This window comes from Emys orbicularis, chromosome 22, assembly GCF_028017835.1.
Source record: "Emys orbicularis isolate rEmyOrb1 chromosome 22, rEmyOrb1.hap1, whole genome shotgun sequence".
Classification (NCBI taxonomy): Eukaryota; Metazoa; Chordata; order Testudines; family Emydidae; genus Emys; species Emys orbicularis.
The window spans coordinates 15,268,167-15,288,460 of NC_088704.1; the positions used below are offsets into that span (position 1 = coordinate 15,268,167).

The 20,294-nt window shown below is 46.1% G+C and overlaps 1 protein-coding gene across 1 annotated transcript in view; it reads left to right on the forward strand.

Annotated features, from left to right (window-relative positions):
• LOC135893424 (tyrosine-protein phosphatase non-receptor type 11-like) overlaps positions 1-20,294 on the forward strand; it is an 84,375-nt gene that overhangs the window by 36,211 nt on the left and 27,870 nt on the right. Inside the window, exon 2 of the mRNA XM_065421238.1 lies at positions 17,803-17,925. Coding sequence (XP_065277310.1) covers positions 17,803-17,925 — 123 coding nt within the window. The remainder of the gene's footprint in view (positions 1-17,802; positions 17,926-20,294) is intronic.

The window sequence follows — 20,294 nt, forward strand, 5'->3', positions numbered from 1 at the left end:
TCTGTACAACTAGCAGTCCTCTAAAAAGCATAAGCACGTGGCCTTTGTTTGTTTGACAGTTCCATCCAGACTTACCAGGAGCGTGAGTGGCTGTCATTCTGATTAGTAAACTTTAAATCCAAATACTGTCGGGAAAGCCTGTTCTTGCGGTTTCTCCCCACTCCTTAGCTTATTCTCTGCCATTCGCTAGTTTTGAGCTGATGACCTGGTTAATAATCTCAGGTTTCCCCAGGGAGGTAAGGGGTGGCCATGTGATGGGATTCTGACTCTTCTCTTCTTAGATCAGAGCCTTCTTTAGATATGTGAACTCTGCACACAGCTGTCTCCCGCAGAGTGGCTTTCCTGCTGAGCGTGGGTGCGTGTGGACCCAAAGTTGGCCGAGGGTGGTCAGGAGGGTTCATTTGCAACAAGCATGCTGGGCCTCCAAGACGCAGTCGGGACCCTCCGCTTAAACCTATGTGCTCTTCCATTCAGCCTGGACAATCTGGGGGTAGGTCTTAGCAGAAACCAGGCCTGGTTTAGAGAGGCAGCATGACCTGCTGGATACGGTGCTGAACTGGGAGTTGGGAGACGTGGTTCTAATCCTGGCTCTGCTGTGTGCCCTTGAACATGTCACTTCACCGCTTTGTGCCTCTCTCTGTCTCCTTAAAGTGTATATTCTTTGCATCAGGGGCTCTTGGGCTGTCTCTCTCCACAGTGCCTCGCATAGTGGGGGCCCTGATCTCTGCTGGGGCTTCTGGGAATTACTGCAATGCAAATGCTATGGACTCTAGGCCTACCTTTGCAATGGCATCTCCACAGATGGACTTTATTGAAGCTGTGGGTCTGCCCATGCAGATGTCATTGCAGGACACTGTCAAATAAGGGTTTAATTTAGGTGGGATAAAGCAGTAGTTGTATATTAGTGTTACTTGTTTCCTAAAAGGGAGCATTATTGAGATATTTGTGTAATGCTGTGTGTATAGATTGGGTAGTTGTTACATCTCAGCAGCTTTATTTCTGATCTAATTTCCTATTTCCACTGCAGGGCTGGGTGAAATATTCACAACTTAATTTAACTTTTTGAAGCAGAGATTTCAACCCTCAGAATTCAATTCTGACACAGATCAGTTTTCATACAAAAACATGGCAAAAGATTGCATTATTTGGTGTGGAAATTCTGGGGTTCAGAATCGCACTGAAATTTTGAATGTGTGTGCACACACACAACCCATGTACTAATGTGCAACCCTAATAAGTTGCTAATTATGAGTCCCATCTAGGCATTTAGTGTTGTACAGCCCCGTGGTGACATGGTCCTGTCCTGATGTGCTTCTCTCATCTCATTAAGATGCAAAGTAGGGCAGACACAAATAATGCATGAGATTCCAGTTTAACTTGAAGGAAGGTGGGCATTGCATGGAAAACGCAGCAGCATGCTTTTCGGGGGAGAGATTTGAAGGAAAAGGTTTGGTGCATAACCAGAGGGATGCTGTTCCATGTGGAAGAAGGCATGCGAGTGAGAGCAGGAGCAAGGGACAGAAAGGATGGACATGATCAACGCAAAGGGAATGAGGAGAGCAGGAGGGAATAGGTGCAAAACCTTGGGGTGTGAGTGGGAATCTCAGTGGACATAACACTGGGCCAGATCTTGAGCTATTATCAGCAATTTACACCAGCTGTGCATCTAGCCCAGTATCGCAACCCTGAGGGTGTTATGAGGCCAGAGAACAACCACCGTGTGACTTCACCCACTGCTCAGAATGGAACTGCCGGGTCTCCCCTCCTGCCTGCTTCCCCCCCGAAGCCCGACTCTGATAGTGAAATAAACTTGCTCTCCATTACCGTGTGAAGTCACAGTGGAGGCATGTGAACGTTTCTTGTAAAAACTGGTGGTGACCTTCCAAGAGAAACAGAAAGCCAAGAATGATTATATAGTGGATACCATGAGATTAGGAGCCAGGACTCCTGGGTTCTGTTTTTCTCGCTCTGACCCTGACTTGCTGTGGGACTGAGTAAGCTCTTACTTACATTAACGTCACTGAAGTTGGTGTGGGGTAAATTGATTGAAGTGTCCATGGAGAGGTTTGCCCTGGTATAACTAAAGCAACATCCTAACCAATTTTAGTTGAACTTGGTGCAAGTTTCGTGTGTAGATATGACCTACGCACCTGATAATTTTCAGAAGTGCTGGGCACGTACGACTTAATTTTGAAGCTAGTGAGCCTGTGAGAGTTCAGAACCTCTGAAAATCAACCCCTTAACCACCTGTGCCTTGGTTTCCCCACTGTGAAGCGAAGTTGTAAGCCTGAATCTGTTACGGTTTCTAAAGTGCTTTGAGACCCTCTGTGGAAGGTGCTAGAGAAATGAGAAGTATTACTGGAGTCGGGAGCTGCGTTCCCGTAACTGCCATGTAATGCGAAGGGTGGTGTTTTTCATATGTGCCCAAGTGACTTAAGAGAGCAAGTTGTATTAGCTTTCCATAACACTTTTGTGCTCAAATTACGTAGGGAGTGTGAAAAAACTGCCCAAATCTATGCAAGCTGTTTACTATGAACCAAATTTGATTCTCAAGGCTTCTCCACCCTGGTGATGTTTGCACTGGTATAACTGCGCTCGTGCAAAGCCCTAGTGTAGATGTGTTGCACTACTGTTTTTTTTTTAAGGGGGGCACCTGAAGTGGCTTATCCTGGATTCAAACTGGGATAAGTTGCAGCAGTGTAGCTCCATGGTGGACAAACCTTCCCACCAAACAGACAAGACTCCAGTTATGCTCGGTCAGTCCAGAGGAACGCCACTGGCTTCGGGATCAACCTCCCCTTTCAGTTATTTGCTGTCTCGACTTCCCTAAATGAGTGGGTTGGATTCTTTATACAGCATATTACCCTCATTTCAGCTTTTCCTTTTTCCTGTACTTTTGGCTGTATCTCTGGGACCTGTCTGGGAAGAAGGAGGATGGTGACTTTTTTTCAGCTGACGTGCGGCTTATCTGAGACAGGCTCTGGCACAGTTTTCACAGCCAAACCCTCCCGCTTCCCACCCCATGCTGAGCCAAACTAGGGGTTTGAGGAACATGCCCTACCCTTCTCCATTCCCCAGTTCACCCCTTCAAAAATAAGGAGCCTACGGGAGTTAGGCACCCAACTAGACTTTGATCAGGAGCATGTAAAATACATGAAATGATCAATAGGAAACAGAGCACCTGATTTAAAAAAAAAAAGAGAGAGAGAAAAAACCCACCAAGAGACTAATCTAAGGCTGGCAGCTAAGTTTGTGGAACATGACTCTCAGCTATCAGGGTGGTGGTTGCATTAGAAGCAGAGAACCGATTGGTGGGTAAGCTCATCTTTTCACCAAGATAAGGATGCGATTCACTTCTAGAAACAAGGGGGAGGGAGTATGGCCTGATGGATAGAGCACTGGATTACTGGGTTTAGGAGACCTGGGTACTATTCCCAGCTCTGCCACTGGCCTGTTGGGTGAGCTTGGGCAAGTTGCTTCACCCCTCTGTGCCTCAGTTTCCCCATCAATCCTCATTTTACAAGTGGTCTGCTCAGGCCTGTGGTGTGTGGTGTTTTTTTTAAGCCCAGACCCAAGTCTGAGAGGGTTGAATAGTTTTTTAGCCTGACCGCTCCCTGCTGACCCTGAGTCACTGTCGTCTCTCTCCTCGCCCGGGGTTGGCATGGCTGGTGGCTGTGTGCTCCACTCCTGCCATGCGTGCCCCATGCGATGTTCTGCGTGCTGCGGGATGAGAGATGCCGCCATCCCTCGGCAGGCACGTTCATTCAGGACAGCACGCAGCGAGATGGTGGCAGCTCACAGGAGTGGGAGCAGCAGTGGGAACCCGCTGGTAGGAGGAGGAAAGCCAGCCCAGCCTGGACGTGACACTTGTAGTCGGGTTGGGGTTGGTTTGCAGGGCTCTAATGAGGATAAAGATACTGACCACCTTTGAGAGGCATGTTGAGATGTACTGATGAAAAGCGCTATAGAAAAGCTGGGTATTTGTTTATTTAAATGTATAATGTTGGAGTGAACCTGATAGCTGCTGTTAAAGGACCAAAAGGCAAATAGGACTCATGCTTTTTCAATGCTATTTGATGCTTGTTATGACTAAATCATGTTACTTATGTTTTAACCTCCTTTATCCCATTCATCCGAATGGCCGTTCTGTTGGACACCACTATTGCTAAGCAATGCATTGTGGACCTGGCAGCGGGGAAGGGTTTAACACAACCTTTTCTTGACCATATATAGATGGGGAGGGAGGAGAGGGCTCAGTATGAAGCATTTTGCCCAGGAGTGACTCATCATGTAACTGAGCAGTGTTTCTCTGGGGAAGTCCCTTTGAGTGTACACTCTAACCAGCTACTTCAAAACTACATGGAAAATATCTGTACAGTTCTTGTCACCGGGCTGATGGAAAGTCTACCGCTGGTTACAGGGTGCAGCTAGCAATTGGAAATATGCGCACACCTGGGCATCTGCAGCAGCCCCCTAATGTACCAGAGTAGACTGGCTTCTACAAATATAGGACTTGCCATACCTGATCAGACCTGTGGTCCAGGTAGACCAGTATCCCATCTCCAGCCATGGCTAGTCCTTTCAGCTTCAGAGGAAGGTGGAAGAAACCGTGTAGTAAGCAGTTTGGGGATAACTTGTCCCCAGAGAAATTTCCATCCTGACCCAGTTAATGAGCAAGTGACTTCTGCCCTGAAGCATGAGCGTTTATATCCCTTCTAAAATTCCCTTTTTGCTTTTCTTTTTATTCTTACTGGTGTGTTTTTAAATATTCCTTTTTTTATCCAATCCCTTTTTTTGCATCCTGCTAAGCTCTTGGCCTCAGTTACCTCTTGTGGCAATGAGTTCCACAGGGTGATTGTGTGAAAGTTTTTGGCTGATTATTAACATGAGTGCAATTATAGAGGTTTAGCTGTGTATAAATAAAAGGCTCAGTGCAGAATGCTAGTCATTATAAGAGTCTTCGCCTCTAGGTAATGTCCTAGCTGTCTACCGTGGAGTATGTGCCTTCGACCCTGCTAACAAACTAGGCTGGAAAGGGAAATTGACTGAAAAATTGTCTTGGGGTAAAACCACAGCACTGGGCATGAGGAGATCTGGGTTCTGTCCCTGGCTTTGCCACAGACTTGTTTGATCTTCAGCAAATCCCTTTGCTTTTCTGTGCATCTGCTCACCTATCTTCAAAATTGGCGGGGATAGGGGAGGAATAATGCTTTCCTGCCTCTCAGGTGGGCTGTGAGATTAAATTGATTAGATTGTAGAGCACTTTGACATCCCGGGATGGAAGATCTGTAGAAGGACAAAGTGTTATGGTTGGGTTGAGACTGTGAATTCTCAAGTGAATTGCAAAACAAATTTAAAAAAAGTTTTTGCCCTTTCTTGGGAGTTAGTGACTGTCCCAAAGATGTCTCAACCAGTTGTTCATGGGTTGTTGTTTTTTCTTGTGGCGTGTGCATATTTAACTCCGCATTTATCAGCCCCTCACTGCTGTCTGTTGGAGCAAGATTCAGAGGACCTTGGTAGTGATGTTGCACAGGACTATAATCTGTGCTGCCCACCCAGCCTTCATCAGTGCTGCGAATTCTCCCACCCTTGATCTAGTACCAGTGGGAGCACTAGTGTGGACTTGCCACTGGAGTCCTTCCCTGTTTGTCATCAAGACCAGCTCTGAGCCAAAGGTAGGAAGGTGAGACCGTTTAAAAACCCAAGTGGCCTCTCTGTACTAGTGACCAGAGGGCCGGGGGATTATGGGGAGGCAGCAAGCCACACTCTGCTTTTTCAAAATCATCTTGTAAAAAGTTTTCTTGTGAGTTGACTAAGGCCGTGTCTACAGTACACGGTTTTGTCAACAGTAGTCGGCTACTTCCGGGGTCCTCAAGCATTGGTGCACCTCACTCCTGCCTATTCTCTGCCTGTGGCAAATAATCTAGTCTCCGGGGGGCGGTAATACTCTGGTTATTGGACTTAGTGTGTGGGTGCTGGGGGGTGTCAGTGGCCTGTGATACGTAGAAGGTTGGATGGGCTGATCTGGTGGTGGGCCTTTTAGCCTTGATCTCTAGGAGTAGGCTCGTCAGAATTCAATAATTTTGAGGGGAAAATATTGATATTTTAAAGCATTTTTTGTCTTTTCACTATTTAAACTCCCACCGTTGCAGGAAGCGTGTGTGCGCACGCGCATGTGTCAGACTGCGGAGAGGTGGGAGTCAGACCATAATGGCTTAATGACAGAAGTTGAGATTCAAACAGTTAATAGTTTATAACTGTTAAAACACATCGGCAGCATCATGTGTCTAAATGTACGAAGTAAATTGCCTTGAATTATAGTCTAAGAAGTTCTCAAGCAACATTTTGCATATTCTGCCTATCTGTAAATGTTGAGTATTGATGTCACCTTGGTTTGTGAAATCCATGTTTACCAACATTTATCAATAAAAATCGAATCCTTCCAAGCATACCTATGACTTTGTTGAAATCAAATCAATACGTAACTTGCCAGCCTAAAGTAATACATTATTCTTTGTACATGTATATGGTATCCCTTATGGAAAAGCCCTATAGAATTGATAGGTCTAGAACAAACAGAGTTCTATAGAAATGACTTTCAAATCCTGTGGAACTATAAAGCAGCATTATCCTTGCTATAGAACTGTAGATGCTGGTTTCAAAATTCAATCCAAATGTTCTGTTTCCCTTAAGTTCTGTAAGACTTGTTCCCTAAAGGATGCTTTAAGTGCTGTGCAATGGAATGCTTAGCTGGCTGGATGCTGATTGCTTTGGGAAAATGGAAAATATTTATCTGTATGTAAAACTGACTCTCTCTCTATTTGCTGGATGTGTTTATTTAACCCACTCCCTTTAGGCTAGGGTTGGTATAATTATTCTCCTGACAGGGGTTTGAATTGAACCAGACTAGAAAGAGCAAAGGAGGCAGACTTGTCTTATCAGGTTTAGGAAATGTTTTATATGCAGGCATGCTTTTATGTAGAACCGCTATTACCATACTATTAAGAGAGAAACAACTAATCTACATGTATGGAAACATCTCAAAGCAAACGCAGCATTTACGGTACAGTCAATGCCCAGTTTTGTTAAAACACTAAGCTTTAATATACTAAAACAAATGTGACACCCACACATCCCACGCCTCCCTAAACGATACTGAATTAAACTGCTTGCTTATTTCCATCTCCATATCAACAAATCTTTGTGCAAGAGGTCTTAAACCCCAAACTATGACACACGACCTCCATGCTGCTCTGTGTTGTGTACTCACGATGACTTCTGTTTCCCGAACATCTTGCTTATTTGCTCTCCCACACTGATTAGCGGTTCAGTGTTGCCACCTGACATGATGGGGACTTTTTTTTTTTAATCCCTTGTTTTGCAATATTTGATATTAAAGCCCCAGCTGCTGGAGTCAAGTAATTACTTGAGAATCTCAGCTTTCATTGTGTGTGGGGAGAGGGGGGAGAGTTTCACGCACTTGTGGTTGTGGAGAAAAGCTAGAAAATGTGACCTAAAGACTCAAAACACAGAGGAAATAAAAAGAATCCAGCATTTATTGTTTAAAAAACCACCTGATTGTGAGGGTTGTTTGTTGTTTTTTTTTTCATTTGGAAAGCACCAGATATTTTGGGCACTATACTGACCTGGGGGAAAGTTGATTGGGGGGGAAAAAGACACGTGTGGGGACACTAAACCTTGTGTGCACTCCAGAGACGCTGCCATCTTAGTAGTGTTGCATAACCCTGTAATGTAGATGCAGCCTGCGCCAATGGAAGGGGTTTTTCTGTTGGTGTGGGAGCTTCACCTCCCTGAGCAATGGTAGCTAGGTTGACAGAAGCATTTGTCTGTCAATATAGCTGCATCTGCACTGGGGGTTAGGTCAACATTGCTACCTTGGTCGGGGTGTGCTTTTTTTTTTTTTTTTTTTTACGTAGCTATGTTGACCTAACTTGCATGTAAACGAGACTCTACTGGTGCAACTTCTCTGCCTAGACAAGGCCTAAAGGCTTTTCTATACGTAGAATTGCTTGAGTGCTTTGTTCCCATTAAGCGTAACCCAGTGGGAACAAGGCATTTTTGTTCTGGAATAAGTGTCCACACGTGGAGTTATTAGGAACAGCTGTAGAGCTTTAAATTCACACTCTACCATAATCCACATTCACTTTCAGATGTAGACAAGCCCTATGAAAGAATGCCTTCGTTGCCCAGTTGAGGTCAACGGGAACTGCGGATGCTCAGCCCTTTACAGGATGCACTTTGTTCCTCACAGGAGCAGGCCCAACAAGACAGCACTTTCCTCTGGGTCTCCCAGTGTAACTTTTTATCTGGGTGCAAATCACGTCTGGAGGGGTGCACACAAAGTTTATGTCCCTCTTAAACTCTGTTCTGAGAGCCTAAGCCATGTGTAGTTGTGCGAGAAACAAGGCAGTGTGAGGTAAAACCGTGTGAAATGAAGTGGGCGATTGCTGTTGTAACACACCCTCCTGCCTGCTAACCCTTAATTCACCACTTCATTGTAAGTGGTCTCCTACAGCACGTGTGACTCCCTTCTGCTTAACAATCTGTCCCATCTTGTGTTTAGCTTGGACACTTTGTTTACCTTCTCTGGACCTGAGGAACTGCTCTTTGAAGCTCGAAAGCTTGCTGCTTCCACCAGAATAAGTTGATCCAATAAAATGTTCCCTCACCCACCTTGTTTCTCTCAGGGCCTGGGACCAAAACAGCTGCAACAAAACTGCAAACACCACCATTTGTAGGCAAGTTAAAATAGAGTGGGATTTTAAATCCCGTTTTAATGGGAAATGGGCATCCAAACCCCTTTGAGCAGCGTTGAAGACTTCAACCTGGATACATATTGTTTTCCAAGTTCCCTTTCTTTGCAAAATAGATTTTTAAATAACATTGATTCTTGGAAACCATTTAGAGTATCCAGCTATTTCAGCATGGTCTCCAGACCTCCACAGGGCTATTTAAATAAAAAAAAAAAATAAATAAATAAAAAGCTTTCTGTCAGCATTTTTTATTTATTTATTTTTTTTATTTTTAGAAGCAGGGTCCAAACCAAACACCCACCCCTCAATTATTTTGGGGTGAAGTTTGTCTTTGGACCTGGAACTTTGTGGGATGAGCCAATGTCCAGATTCACTCAATTTATAATAATATAGAGATGAAAACGAATTCTTGAGCCTCAATCTGTTTGTGGATGATGTGGTTTTTGATGATTTTAGTTTCAGGAAATTTGAAAATGGTCAGGGAGGTGTTTTTATGGCTGGTGTCAATCTTTTAAAAAAAATTTGTAACAAGGTTTGATCGTTGTTGGGTTTTTTTTCTCCTCCCTCCAGATGAGAGCTTGCTGACTTAGAACTTGTATATTATTGCCACAACATAGTTCAATAAAAGTAAGTTTTTCGGTGTTTTGTTAGTGCCAGAGTTAGAGTACGTCTTCGCTGGAGGTTAGCTGACTCGAGTTAAAATAACTAACTGGAAAACCTGGCAACTCTGCTTTTAACTTGTTACCAGCTCAAGTTCAACCCCAAATTTCCCTGTAGGTAGGCTTGGAAGGAGTAGATTTTTACTGGTAAATGTGGATTTCACCACACACAAGCTGACAAAATATTTCCGTCGATAATTGAAATTTGCAGATAGGAAAAGAGCTTTAACTGGAGGGCTTAAGTGGGGCATATGCTGTGTGCTGGTTCCTGTGCATTGTGGTGAATCTCATGAGCATGAAGCCAAAAACATGATGCTTTTTCCTCAACCCCTTATCAATGATGACCAGCTTTCTGCTTGTGATCCTAGCTGTCATGGGGGTAGATGTTCTGACTGGTGCATTGAGGGAGGATTGTGTGTGCAAGGGAGGGCTATGTGCATGCATGGCTGAGTCAGCATATGTAGCTGGGAGATTTCCCTTCTGAGCAAGATGTAAATTTCATTATTTTTTTGTTTTGTTTTGTTCCTGGCAGCCTTAGTCTTAACACTTCTGCTTTCCCATCACTAGGGCTGCAGGAAGTGTTCGGCGCTGGGTGTCTCGGAAAGGGGGCGAACTATTCTTTGCAACACGGGGGGGGTGTTCTGTCACCCTGGGGCAGTGGAGTTCACAATTGTGACCATAGGAGTCAGCGCTGGGCATTATGGCGCAGCTGCTGGAGGACTGATGGGGTCGAGAGAGAGAATGCAGTGTCCGCATCGATGCTGCGTCAACCTCAGTGCATTGACCGGGCTCGACACCGCTCAGGCAGGTGGCGTTACTATGTTGGCATAATGGAGAACTCGTGTCGGTGGGAGTCACGTTTAAGTGCAAACACGTGCACAACTAGGTCAACACAAGGCAGCTTCTGTCAATCTAACTTTGTAGTGTAGACCTGGCCTCAGCGGCTTCAATGCAGCGCTGCATTGGTGCCACTGTAGCATTTCCAGTGTAGCCGAGGCTAAGGCAGGGTTTGAAGCAATTGAACTAATTGGGGTTTATCCTCATTTATGAGTAGGGTAAATCCTGGGGTTTGTACCAATTTAAGGCTTGCTCCTACCTGTAACTGGGGTAAGCCCTAACCAGTTCAGTGGTTGCAAGCTCCAGTTGGCCCTTGTCTAGACTCAGGGCCGGCTCTAACTTTTTTGCTGCCCCAAGTCCCCCCCAATTTTTTTTAAATGCACCACTCCGCCGTAACAACAACCCCCCCAAGCACCGCACCGCCCTGCCCCGCCGTAACAACAACCCCCTCCCCCAAGCACCGCGCCGCCCTGCCCTGCCGAAACAACCTCCCCCCCCCCCCCGAGCGCCGCCCTGCCCCGCCAAAACAAACAAAAACAAAAAACCTCTAGCGCTGCCCCACCGAACCAAAAAAACAAACAAACCCCGAGCGCTGCCCCGCCACCCGAAGATTGGCCGCCCCTTACAAGGTGCCGCCTCAAGCACGTGCTTGGTCGGCTGATGCCTGGAGCCGGCCCTGTCTAGACTTAGGGTCAGCCCGTGTGCAGCTACGTAGGTGGTGGTCCACCCCTAGCTGAATTGGGGCTAGTCCCAGGTGCGAACAAGGCCTCGGGAAAAAGGCTAGTGTAGACGCAGTCTGTGCAGGGGGAAGAGCTAGTAAGATCCTGACATCACAAGAGCAGTTGAGACTCAGCTGTGTTGCCTCAAGGGAAAGTGTTGCATGTGTTATGTGGGTTGTCTGGGTTGTCTCGTGTTCACCAGATGGTTAGTCATTCCAGGTTTTCACAGAGGGCTTTCTGGCATTTTTGTGGTTGTCAAACCTCTTTCTCCTTTTGACTGAGGGCTGGAGCATTAGTCAGCCTGGCTTTACATTTAAACGGAGAGCATCTCTCGCTGCATTACTGTCAATTCCTGTCCAGACTGAATCAGGCTTTCATAGCCTTCTTCCCTCCAGAAAGGCCTGAGTAACTTCCTTCTGTGAGTCTGGCTCTTGTGCTGTGTTTAACTTGTCTCGTTTCCTGTCTTGTTTTACAAATTTCCTGGGGCAGCTTCTATTGTTGATCTTTGGGTTCCTGAAAAGTGCTTGTTTTTTATTTTTTTATTTTAAATTGTATTTTTGGTTCGAGTGAACCATGGAGGAAATCTTCCATTTCTTTGTAGAAAAGCAGACTTGTCTAGAGAAGATTTCAGCTCCAGATACAAAAATGATGGTTGTTACTTTAAATGAAAACCGAGATCGAAGTCTCTTAAGGCTGACCCAGTTCCACAAAAGCAAAAACAATTGAATAGTTGCACCGCATGTTTTGTTTTACAGTGGGTCACTTATGCAATTCATGTTCACTAAAACAATGGACCTACTTGAAGAATGTTACGCTAGTCATACTTTCATCTTGTGCTTTCCTTCCCAAAGGAGTGAGTGAGTGTGTGTGTGTGTGTGTGTCTCCGAGAGAGAGAGATCTATATTCATAATTAAAGAAAGCTTGAATTAATTACCTTTTTAGTTATTAGCTTTTGTTCTGTTTTTTAAATCAACTGTCTCAAATGTCCTCTTCTGTTGGGAAGCTGTGACTTTCCCATTTTTAGCCCTCATAGGCTGCATGCAAGGTTCACTAGCCAGTCCTGCGCCAATAATGGGTCATTTTTGGGAAAAAGAAACTACGGTAACTTCTGGTGTTGTCAGATGAAGCTGGGGATCTCCCTAGAAGCAGCTTTCTTTCAAGACTTCTTTCAAATACTTCTTGCTTCCTGTCAGGGCAGAGGTTATTGCAAGAGCAGCTTCCCTTCTGGGCCAACCTTGAACCCGAAAATTAAAGACCGGCCAAAAAAAAAAAAAATTGGGTGGATAGCTGGGAATTAAGTCACCTGCATTTGTTTCAGCCCTGTCAAAGGTTTGGTTTGGAATGTGTATTTGAACTGAACCAGTGAGCCCTCATGTTTTTGCACAGCTATTCATACATGTGCAGAGAGTCCTTCACAAAGATTTTGCATTTAGGAAAGGGAACTACCGAGTGGGGATACCCTTGTGATAACCATCTGTACTTGAAACAGTCGCTTTCATGCTGCGAGTCTGCAGTTAGCTGCGTTTCTGGGCCAGAGAACTATCCCAAGGCAGTTCTCAGCAAGTCGTTCCCTTCTGCACGTAGCCTTCAGAAGGAGAGACCTGCGGGGGAGGCTTTGTTTTTTCTCTTAGCACCCAGTGAGGGTCTGTAAACCTACTAATGTTTGGAAGAGATTCTTCCACTACTGAACTCGGAAGTTGGCCTTTCCTGCCTCTGTTTATGAGGACCACCTAGGTTTCATGCTTCGTGCTTACTAAACGCAGCGGGGTGTGTGCATGGATGTTTGTATTGACTTCTTTCCAAGCAGTAGGGAAGCATCTTGGCTTTTAGGTTCTGCTTAGCTTTTGAGAGATGTCACCCAAGTTGACAAGCCCCAAACCTGACCCCTTGAGGCGCCACCTCGTCCTCTGTTCCTGACGGCCTTGTTCCAATTTTGGGTGTGCATGTGAAAGGCCCACATTTCTTTGCCATAGTGCACTGAGAATCAGTAGCCAAAGAAACAGATGCTAATGAACGTTGCAGTAGGCCCAGGGAAGGCATCTCTCTGCCCCTGAGCCACCATCCTGCCATTCCCCCATAACAATAATGAGACCCCTTCCTGCCCTTAACTCAACAGGCTCCCCCAGCATCTCTATTCCTCCTGCCATCAGTGACCACCTTAATACAGGTGCCCTGGTTTGTGACATCAAAAATATGGCTCTAGCCAAGAATCTGCTAGCATTTAAATATTAATCCTGGGATACAGAGACCTTTGTAGGTGTCAAGTATCCGGGGTAGCCGTGTTAGTCTGTATCCACAAAAACAAGGAGTCCGGTGGCACCTTAAAGATTAACCGATTTATTTGGGCATAAGCTTTCTGCAGAAGTGGTTTTTTACCCACGAAAGCTTATGCCCAAATAAATCTGTAAGTCTTTAAGGTGCCACTGGACTCCTTGTCTTTGTAGGTAGGGGTGTGGGTGTGTGTGTGAAACATGAGATACTGGCAGTATGACCACACATCACACCCATATCCCGATGCTGACCTCTGCATTCCCTGAAGTTCTGATCTCTTGGATACTAGGATGGTATCAGAACACACTTAGGTTCGTGGGTGTCAGGCCTGGTAGGGATTGTTTATATGCATGTAAAGTCGTGTAGCCCAGAGTTACCTGTGATGCATTTAGCTAGAGAAGAAAAATCCTGCCCAACGCTCACAGCTCATCTTTGTCATTAGCACTCAGCTAAAACGCTATCCATGACATTTCGCAACTTTGCCTTGTCCCCGAGCTCCATTAAACTCCATTAGAGCCATTTGTTGTTCTGGCTGTAGCAGCTTTATAGAATACTAAGTACTTGGCTTCTGCACATGGCAGTATAATAAAAGGGGAGTTGCTGCTTGCGGTCTCAGAAGTATGAGGTTCTAAAACTGTTCGGATTCTGGCCTCCACTCCTTGTTTTCAACGTGTGTTTTTGGACCAGTTACAATGCAACTCCCCCCCGCCCCCTTTCCAAAAGAGCATTTCAGTCAGGGGAGAGAGAGCCCTAATTGTCGAGCAAATGTTACATTCATTTTAATTTTTTCTGTGTGCACATGTGTGTGTCTCTTGCACACGCACACAAACACAGGGGCAAGACATTTCTCTGTTCTTCACTTTCCCCATCAGTGAAATGGAGATGATGATGATGATTTCCTGCCAGACAGGAGGTTTATGAGGTTTATCTGGCTTAGCGCCCTACATATAAACTAACTTATTAAATGACCCCAGATTTGCCCTTCTTGTGAAGACCCCAATTTCACTTTAAATGGTTGATTTGAGAATGAGGTCTTGCGTTTTGGAGTCACTTTGTTTAGAGTAGTAGTGCAAATCACTCCGCCCAAGTGAGGTCTCTTCCGAGATTGTCCATGGTCAGTGGAAGGGGAGTCTGAGTGCAGTGCAGTAGAACTTCAGAATTACGAACACCTCGGGAATGGAGGTTGTTCGTAACTCTGAACAAAACATTATGGTTCTTTCAAAAGTTTACAACTGAACATTGACTTAATACAGCGTGAAACGTTGCTATGCAGAAGAAAAATGCTGTTTTTAACCATCTTAATGTAAACGAAACAAACACAAACAGTTTCCTTACTTGTCAAATCCTTTTTTTTAAATTTTCCTTTATTTTTTTTACTAGTTTAACACAGTACTGTGCTGTATAGTATTTGTTTTTATTTGTCTCTGCTGCCTGATTGTGTACTTCTGGTTCCAGATGAGGTGTACGATTGACTGGTCAGTTTGTAACTCTGTATTTGCTCTTGTCGTCTACTGTGACAGCAAACCCTTGAAGGACACCACTTCACGTTACTGTGCAGTTAGCTGTCGTTTAAGATGAATGCAAGGAGTATTCTAGCAACTCACCTGCTTAAAGGTGTATTAGAGCTTGTTAGCTAAGACCTTTTAACTAATGCGTATTAATACGCTAGGTCAAGATATTAGTGACTAATGATTTTGTTTTTAGATGTGCAACTTGAGATGCTTTTAAAGGGGCCTCATTTTTCAGAACGCAGGTTCAGTGCGTTCAGACAATCAAGCGCTATTTAAGGAGTGTCGGACTGAGCAGCCAAAAATGGTCACTTCTGGAAAAATCTTTGCTCTAGTGTAGATAAGGCTTTATCTTGTGCTGGGCTGGGGGAAGCACCAGTGTCTTGTAGTTCCATCAAGGGATTTTGGTACTGATTGATACCATGAGAATTGAGGTCAGTAGATGACTTGACACTCTGAACCTGAGATGAAATTAAAATAATCTAAATGATGATGAAACCTTGTCCCCTGTGCATAAGTAGTCTCCTTTTTACCAACCCTTCTTCACTGGTACTCCCTATGATCTACATACACTAACACCAGTGGCACTGCTGAATAGCGCTCATAGCAGCTTCCCGCGTCCTGCTTTCTTTATCATCTGATGCTGAGGACTCGGCTAGTTTTTAATAGTCTCCATGATTTTTAAAAAAAATTTAAAAGCCGTGCTCGTGGGATGGCTGCCATCTTGGCCAACACCCCCGGGGTTGATCCAGGGAACTCCAGAGCTGAAATTACGAGTCGCTCTAGCTTGAGCTAAAAATCAAGGCTCCCAAGTTGCTGCTTTACCAGACCCGTATCCTCTGTGGCTTGTGCATAGCGGGACACATACTGGCCAATGGGTCACTCACACGCTTTAAAAGGGGTGTTAAAATTAGGCCCTCAGGGGCTCCCTAATGCAGGCAGTCGCAGAACAAGCTTCCCCCATAATGCCCTGCCAATGTGTCTCCACCTCTCCTGGAGGTGTAAGGGAAGCTCTGTCTCCTTGGCCTGTTCAGTCCCTGACAGCAGCTGTAATGCAAATTGTGCCTCTTGAGTTAGTCTGATACTCTCTAGGAACAGGTGTATTATTGCCACCTGGAAAATTGGGTTCTCTCCGGGGCACTGGCCGCGCTGCAGCTCGAACAAAACTTGTGGCCAACCCAGGTCTAAACCTGACTTGTGTCCACCCACCATGTGGTTAATGCTGTTGTTAAACACATCGCCTCACTGGCCAGGGCCTCGACTAAGCTCATGAGTAGGGTTGCTGAATCTGGGGTGCAAACAACTGGGACCTCTGAGCCATTTCATCTGGGACGGCTCCCTCAAAACAGGGATGAATGGGGGCAACCCTGCTCATTGGCCTAGTTAGCATTAGCTTTTTTTCCTTTAAAAATCCCCTCCTTTCATGAGGGCTCTGTGCAGCCTTAGTGCATCACAGGCGAGCCCCCTCTCCTTCTTCCCTGATCTGGCAGCAGACCCAGATGGGGAGGGCCCTACCCTCTCTCTAACCACTACCACTCTGGCAGCAGAATCAGAGTAGAAAACTCTGAAGGTCTGATCCTCTGCTTCTTGCTTAGGATCCGTGGCTACGAGGTAGCATTAGAGCTTTGGTGTTTTTGTGCTATTTTGGTTTTGGGTTTTTTTGCCCCCCTTTTTTTTCCGTCTTAAGACACCCACACAAACCCTTAAATGAATACCACAAACGGGCCTGTCATACGTTGGGCCAAACTGACTGAAGGCAACCGTCTTTGGCCTGCTTCTTAACTGCTTTCATAGGGCCCCCATGAGTTAGAACTAAACCTAGAACTGTTATTTCCCCGGCCATTTGCACCACCTTGTGCTAAAGAAAAATCCCTGTTGTTGCTGGGGGAGTGGCATAGGAGATGTGGTTTGATTTTTCACTTGCTGTTGTTTGGTCTGTAAGTGTATAGAGCAGGGTGGGCAAACTTTTTTTTGGCCTGTGGCTCTGCCTCCCCAAACAGCCTGGCCCCCACCCCCTCCCACTTCCTGCCCCCCTCAGAATCCCCAACCCATCCAACCCCCCCTGCTCCTTGTCCCCTGACCACCCCCTCCCGGGACCCCCCTGCACCTAACCGCCCCCCCGGGACTCCCACCCCCTATCCAACCCCCCCTGTCCCCTGACTGCCCCGCCCCCTATCCACACCCCCGCCCCCTGACAGGCCCCCTGGGACTCCCCCTTTTCCAACCCCACCCCCTTACCATGCTGCTCAGAGCACCAGGACTGGTAGCTGTGCCACCCAGCCAGAGCCAGCCACGCCACCGCGCAGTCTAGACCAGGCCGCTGGCTCTCACAGCCGTGCTGCCCAGCAGGAGCTCGCAGCCCCGCCACCCAGAGCGCTGGCGGCACAGCGAGCTCAGGCTGCGAGGGAGGGGGGACAGCCGGGGGCTAGCCTCCCCAGCTGGGAGCTCAAGGGCCAGGCAGGATGGTCCCGCTGGCCATAGTTTGTCCATCTCCTGTATAGAGCATGTGTATGTTATTCCCCCCCCCCCCCCAATTTTCAGAACCCTACTGTCCTCCTCTAAGCACTCGGGTTCATTTCCTTCAGCTTCCCGCTGGTTATTGATGGTAGATAGAGTTTTTGTAGGTCTTGCTAATTGGAAGTTAGAAAGAAACACTGTACCCTTCCCCCAGCTAACGCGTATATTTCCAGTCTTCTGTGTCTGCGCCGACAGGGAGGAGAGAGGGATGGGAACTGCCGTTCTGAGATCCCACCCAAACTAATCGGGGGGAGAAGGGTTGGGGCAGAGCCGTTGAAATGCAAACGTCTGCAAAGGACGGTTCTTGGGCCCTAGGACAGTGTGGGGTAAGCTTGTATCTGTGAGAATTGTAACCGGGTGGGATGGAAAGACCCATCGCTTTCAAGTGGGTCCCAAGTTCTCCCATCTGGCCTAGTCAGTGAACAGAAGCCAATATGAACACCCCGGTGGAGGAGATGTTGACGACTGGATGGTACATAATGTATATTTCTTTTCACACCCCACATTTTCGTTGTAGGTGGTTTCACCCCAACATCAACGGAATAGAAGCAGAGAAGTTGCTCCTGACGAGAGGCGTCCATGGGAGTTTTCTGGCCCGGCCTAGTAAAAGCAATCCAGGAGATTTCACTCTCTCCGTCAGGTATGAAAATGGGGGCAGGGGAGCGTTGCACCGGGGCAGCTATAGGCATTGGCCTAAATTTTCAGGCATGCACTCTTGCAGACATTTGGTTAATTGGCAAATCCCTGACAAATGTTCATGCAAATAGGGGAAGGGAGAGGGGGAGGGGCAGCTGCCTGCTGCATACAGGTACCTGTACGTGGGCCTGATCCCAATCTTGTTCAAGTCAATGGAAGTCTTTCCACTGACTGCCACAAGCTTTGGCTTGTAGGGGGTTGTGCGCACACTGGGCCAACTTGTTGATCTCTGTTGAGCGTGCATAATAGGGCACCGGCAGGGTTCTGTGTATAGGTGCGAATGCTGATAATTGAGGGCTTTAAGTGCAAGAGACAGGTTAGTCCTCTGAATGTCAGCTTTGAATCCCTCAGCACCCGAGCAACACCGCATTAAATCCTGGCACGACTGAATGATCCCTTCATTGTTCCAGGTTAAACTTGAGTACCATTCATGTTGTGTAGGCTTTTTGAACGAGACCTGTGAAAACCCAGGTCCTGTCTGCTCTGCATGGACAAGATCCCAAGGCAACTTCCATTAAAAATAGGGCTTTGCCCTTGAAAACTGGGTCAGTGTGTCTCATTGTCAATGCCCAAAGCCATTATAGAAACAAATCTTGATTATGGTGATTTGGCTTTGGAATGTGGCCTTCCAGGAAACAGTGGATCGCGTTCCATTTGTGCCTGGTGGGACTCCACTGATGTGAAAGTTACAATGAAGATGAACATAAGAATGGCCCCACTGGGTCAGACCAGAGGTTCATCTAGCCCAGTCTCCTGTCTTCTGACAGTGGCCAATGCCAGGTGCCCCAGAGGGAATGAACAGAACAGGTAATCAAGTGATCCATCCCCTGTCGTCCAGTCCCAGCATCTGTCAGTCAGAAGTCTAGGGACACTGAGAGCATGGGATTTCATCTCTTACCATCTTGGCTAATAGCCATTGATGGACCTATCCTGCATGAATTTATCTAATTCTTTTTTTAATCCAGTTATAGTTTTGACCTTCACAACATTTCACAGGTTGACTGCATTCTGTGAAGTACTTCCTTTTGTTTTAAACCTGCTGCCTATTAATGATCATTCGGTGACCCCCCGTTTCTTGTGTTATGTAAAGAGGTAAATAACACTACTTCTTCACATTCTCCACACCATGCATGATCTTATAGACATCTATAATATCCCCCCTTGTCATCTCTTTTCCAAGCTGAATAGTCTGTGTTTTTAATCTCTGCTCATATGGAAGCTGTTCCATACCCTTAATCATTTTTGTTGCCCTTCTCTGAGGTGACCAGAACTGCACACAGTATTCAAGGTGTGGCCGTACTGTGGATTTACATAGTGGCATTGTGATATTTTTTGTCTTATTATCTATCCGATAATGCAAAGAATAAAGTTGACCCCCTGGGTCCGTGAGGCTAAAAGGGGAAGTTGGTGTGTTCCAGGGGTAGCTTTAACCCCTCCTGTGCCATACCTACCTGAAGCCTTATCGATGATAAAACAGGGTCCCTGCCCCCATGCAAGCCTCTTCTGAGGTTATTTTAGTCGTTTGTTGTTTTTTCAGTGGCTGTTAACTTAGGTTTACAAGTCATTACCATATACTTCGTTTAAAGTAACCCCATGCAGCAATATATTGGTTAGTTTTATTTTTATTTTTTCCCTGATTTGGCAGGGTATTGCAGTGTTACAGGATGTGAGCATAACTCGTTAATTGGAGGGACTGTATCCCCTCCCCCAATGCCCTGGCTTTTGGTAGCCACTTGCAGGTTTTAATAGTGTTTTGAATATTTCAAGTGAGTGTTCACTTTTGCTGTTGCCCCAAAATAAAATCTCGCTCCTCCTCCCCATGTTCCACCCCCTCGCCCCCTTATTCCTCTCTCTGATGCTGGAACCCAAAATATCCCCATTCATGCTGATCTACAAAGGGCAACTAGTTTCTTGGCCACAGTGAGAGAGGGTTTTGCCTTTGTTGCCCTCTTAAGGAAGCAACAATTGATCTGTTAACAAGCTGGGCAGGGCCCCTGACTTTTCTGACCATAGAGCAGTAATGCAGGGGGCCATGGGAAGGAACGTGGCTAACTTTTCAGCAGGCTAGAGAGTTTCAGCATCTGACTTTAATTGCGTATGCTGCAGGTAATCTTTGCAATCAGAAGCTGTTGGGTTAATAAGAGACAGGAAGTGTTTCTAATTAGAATGGAAAATAGAGTTAGTCACACAGAGCTGCCTTGAACAAGCTGATCACTGGGAGAGAAGAAGCGTAAGACTGGGTTTGGCTCTGTGTGATGCTAATGCCTTTTTTCTTTTAATTTCTTTTTTTGTGAGTCAGTGTTTTTGTCCGTT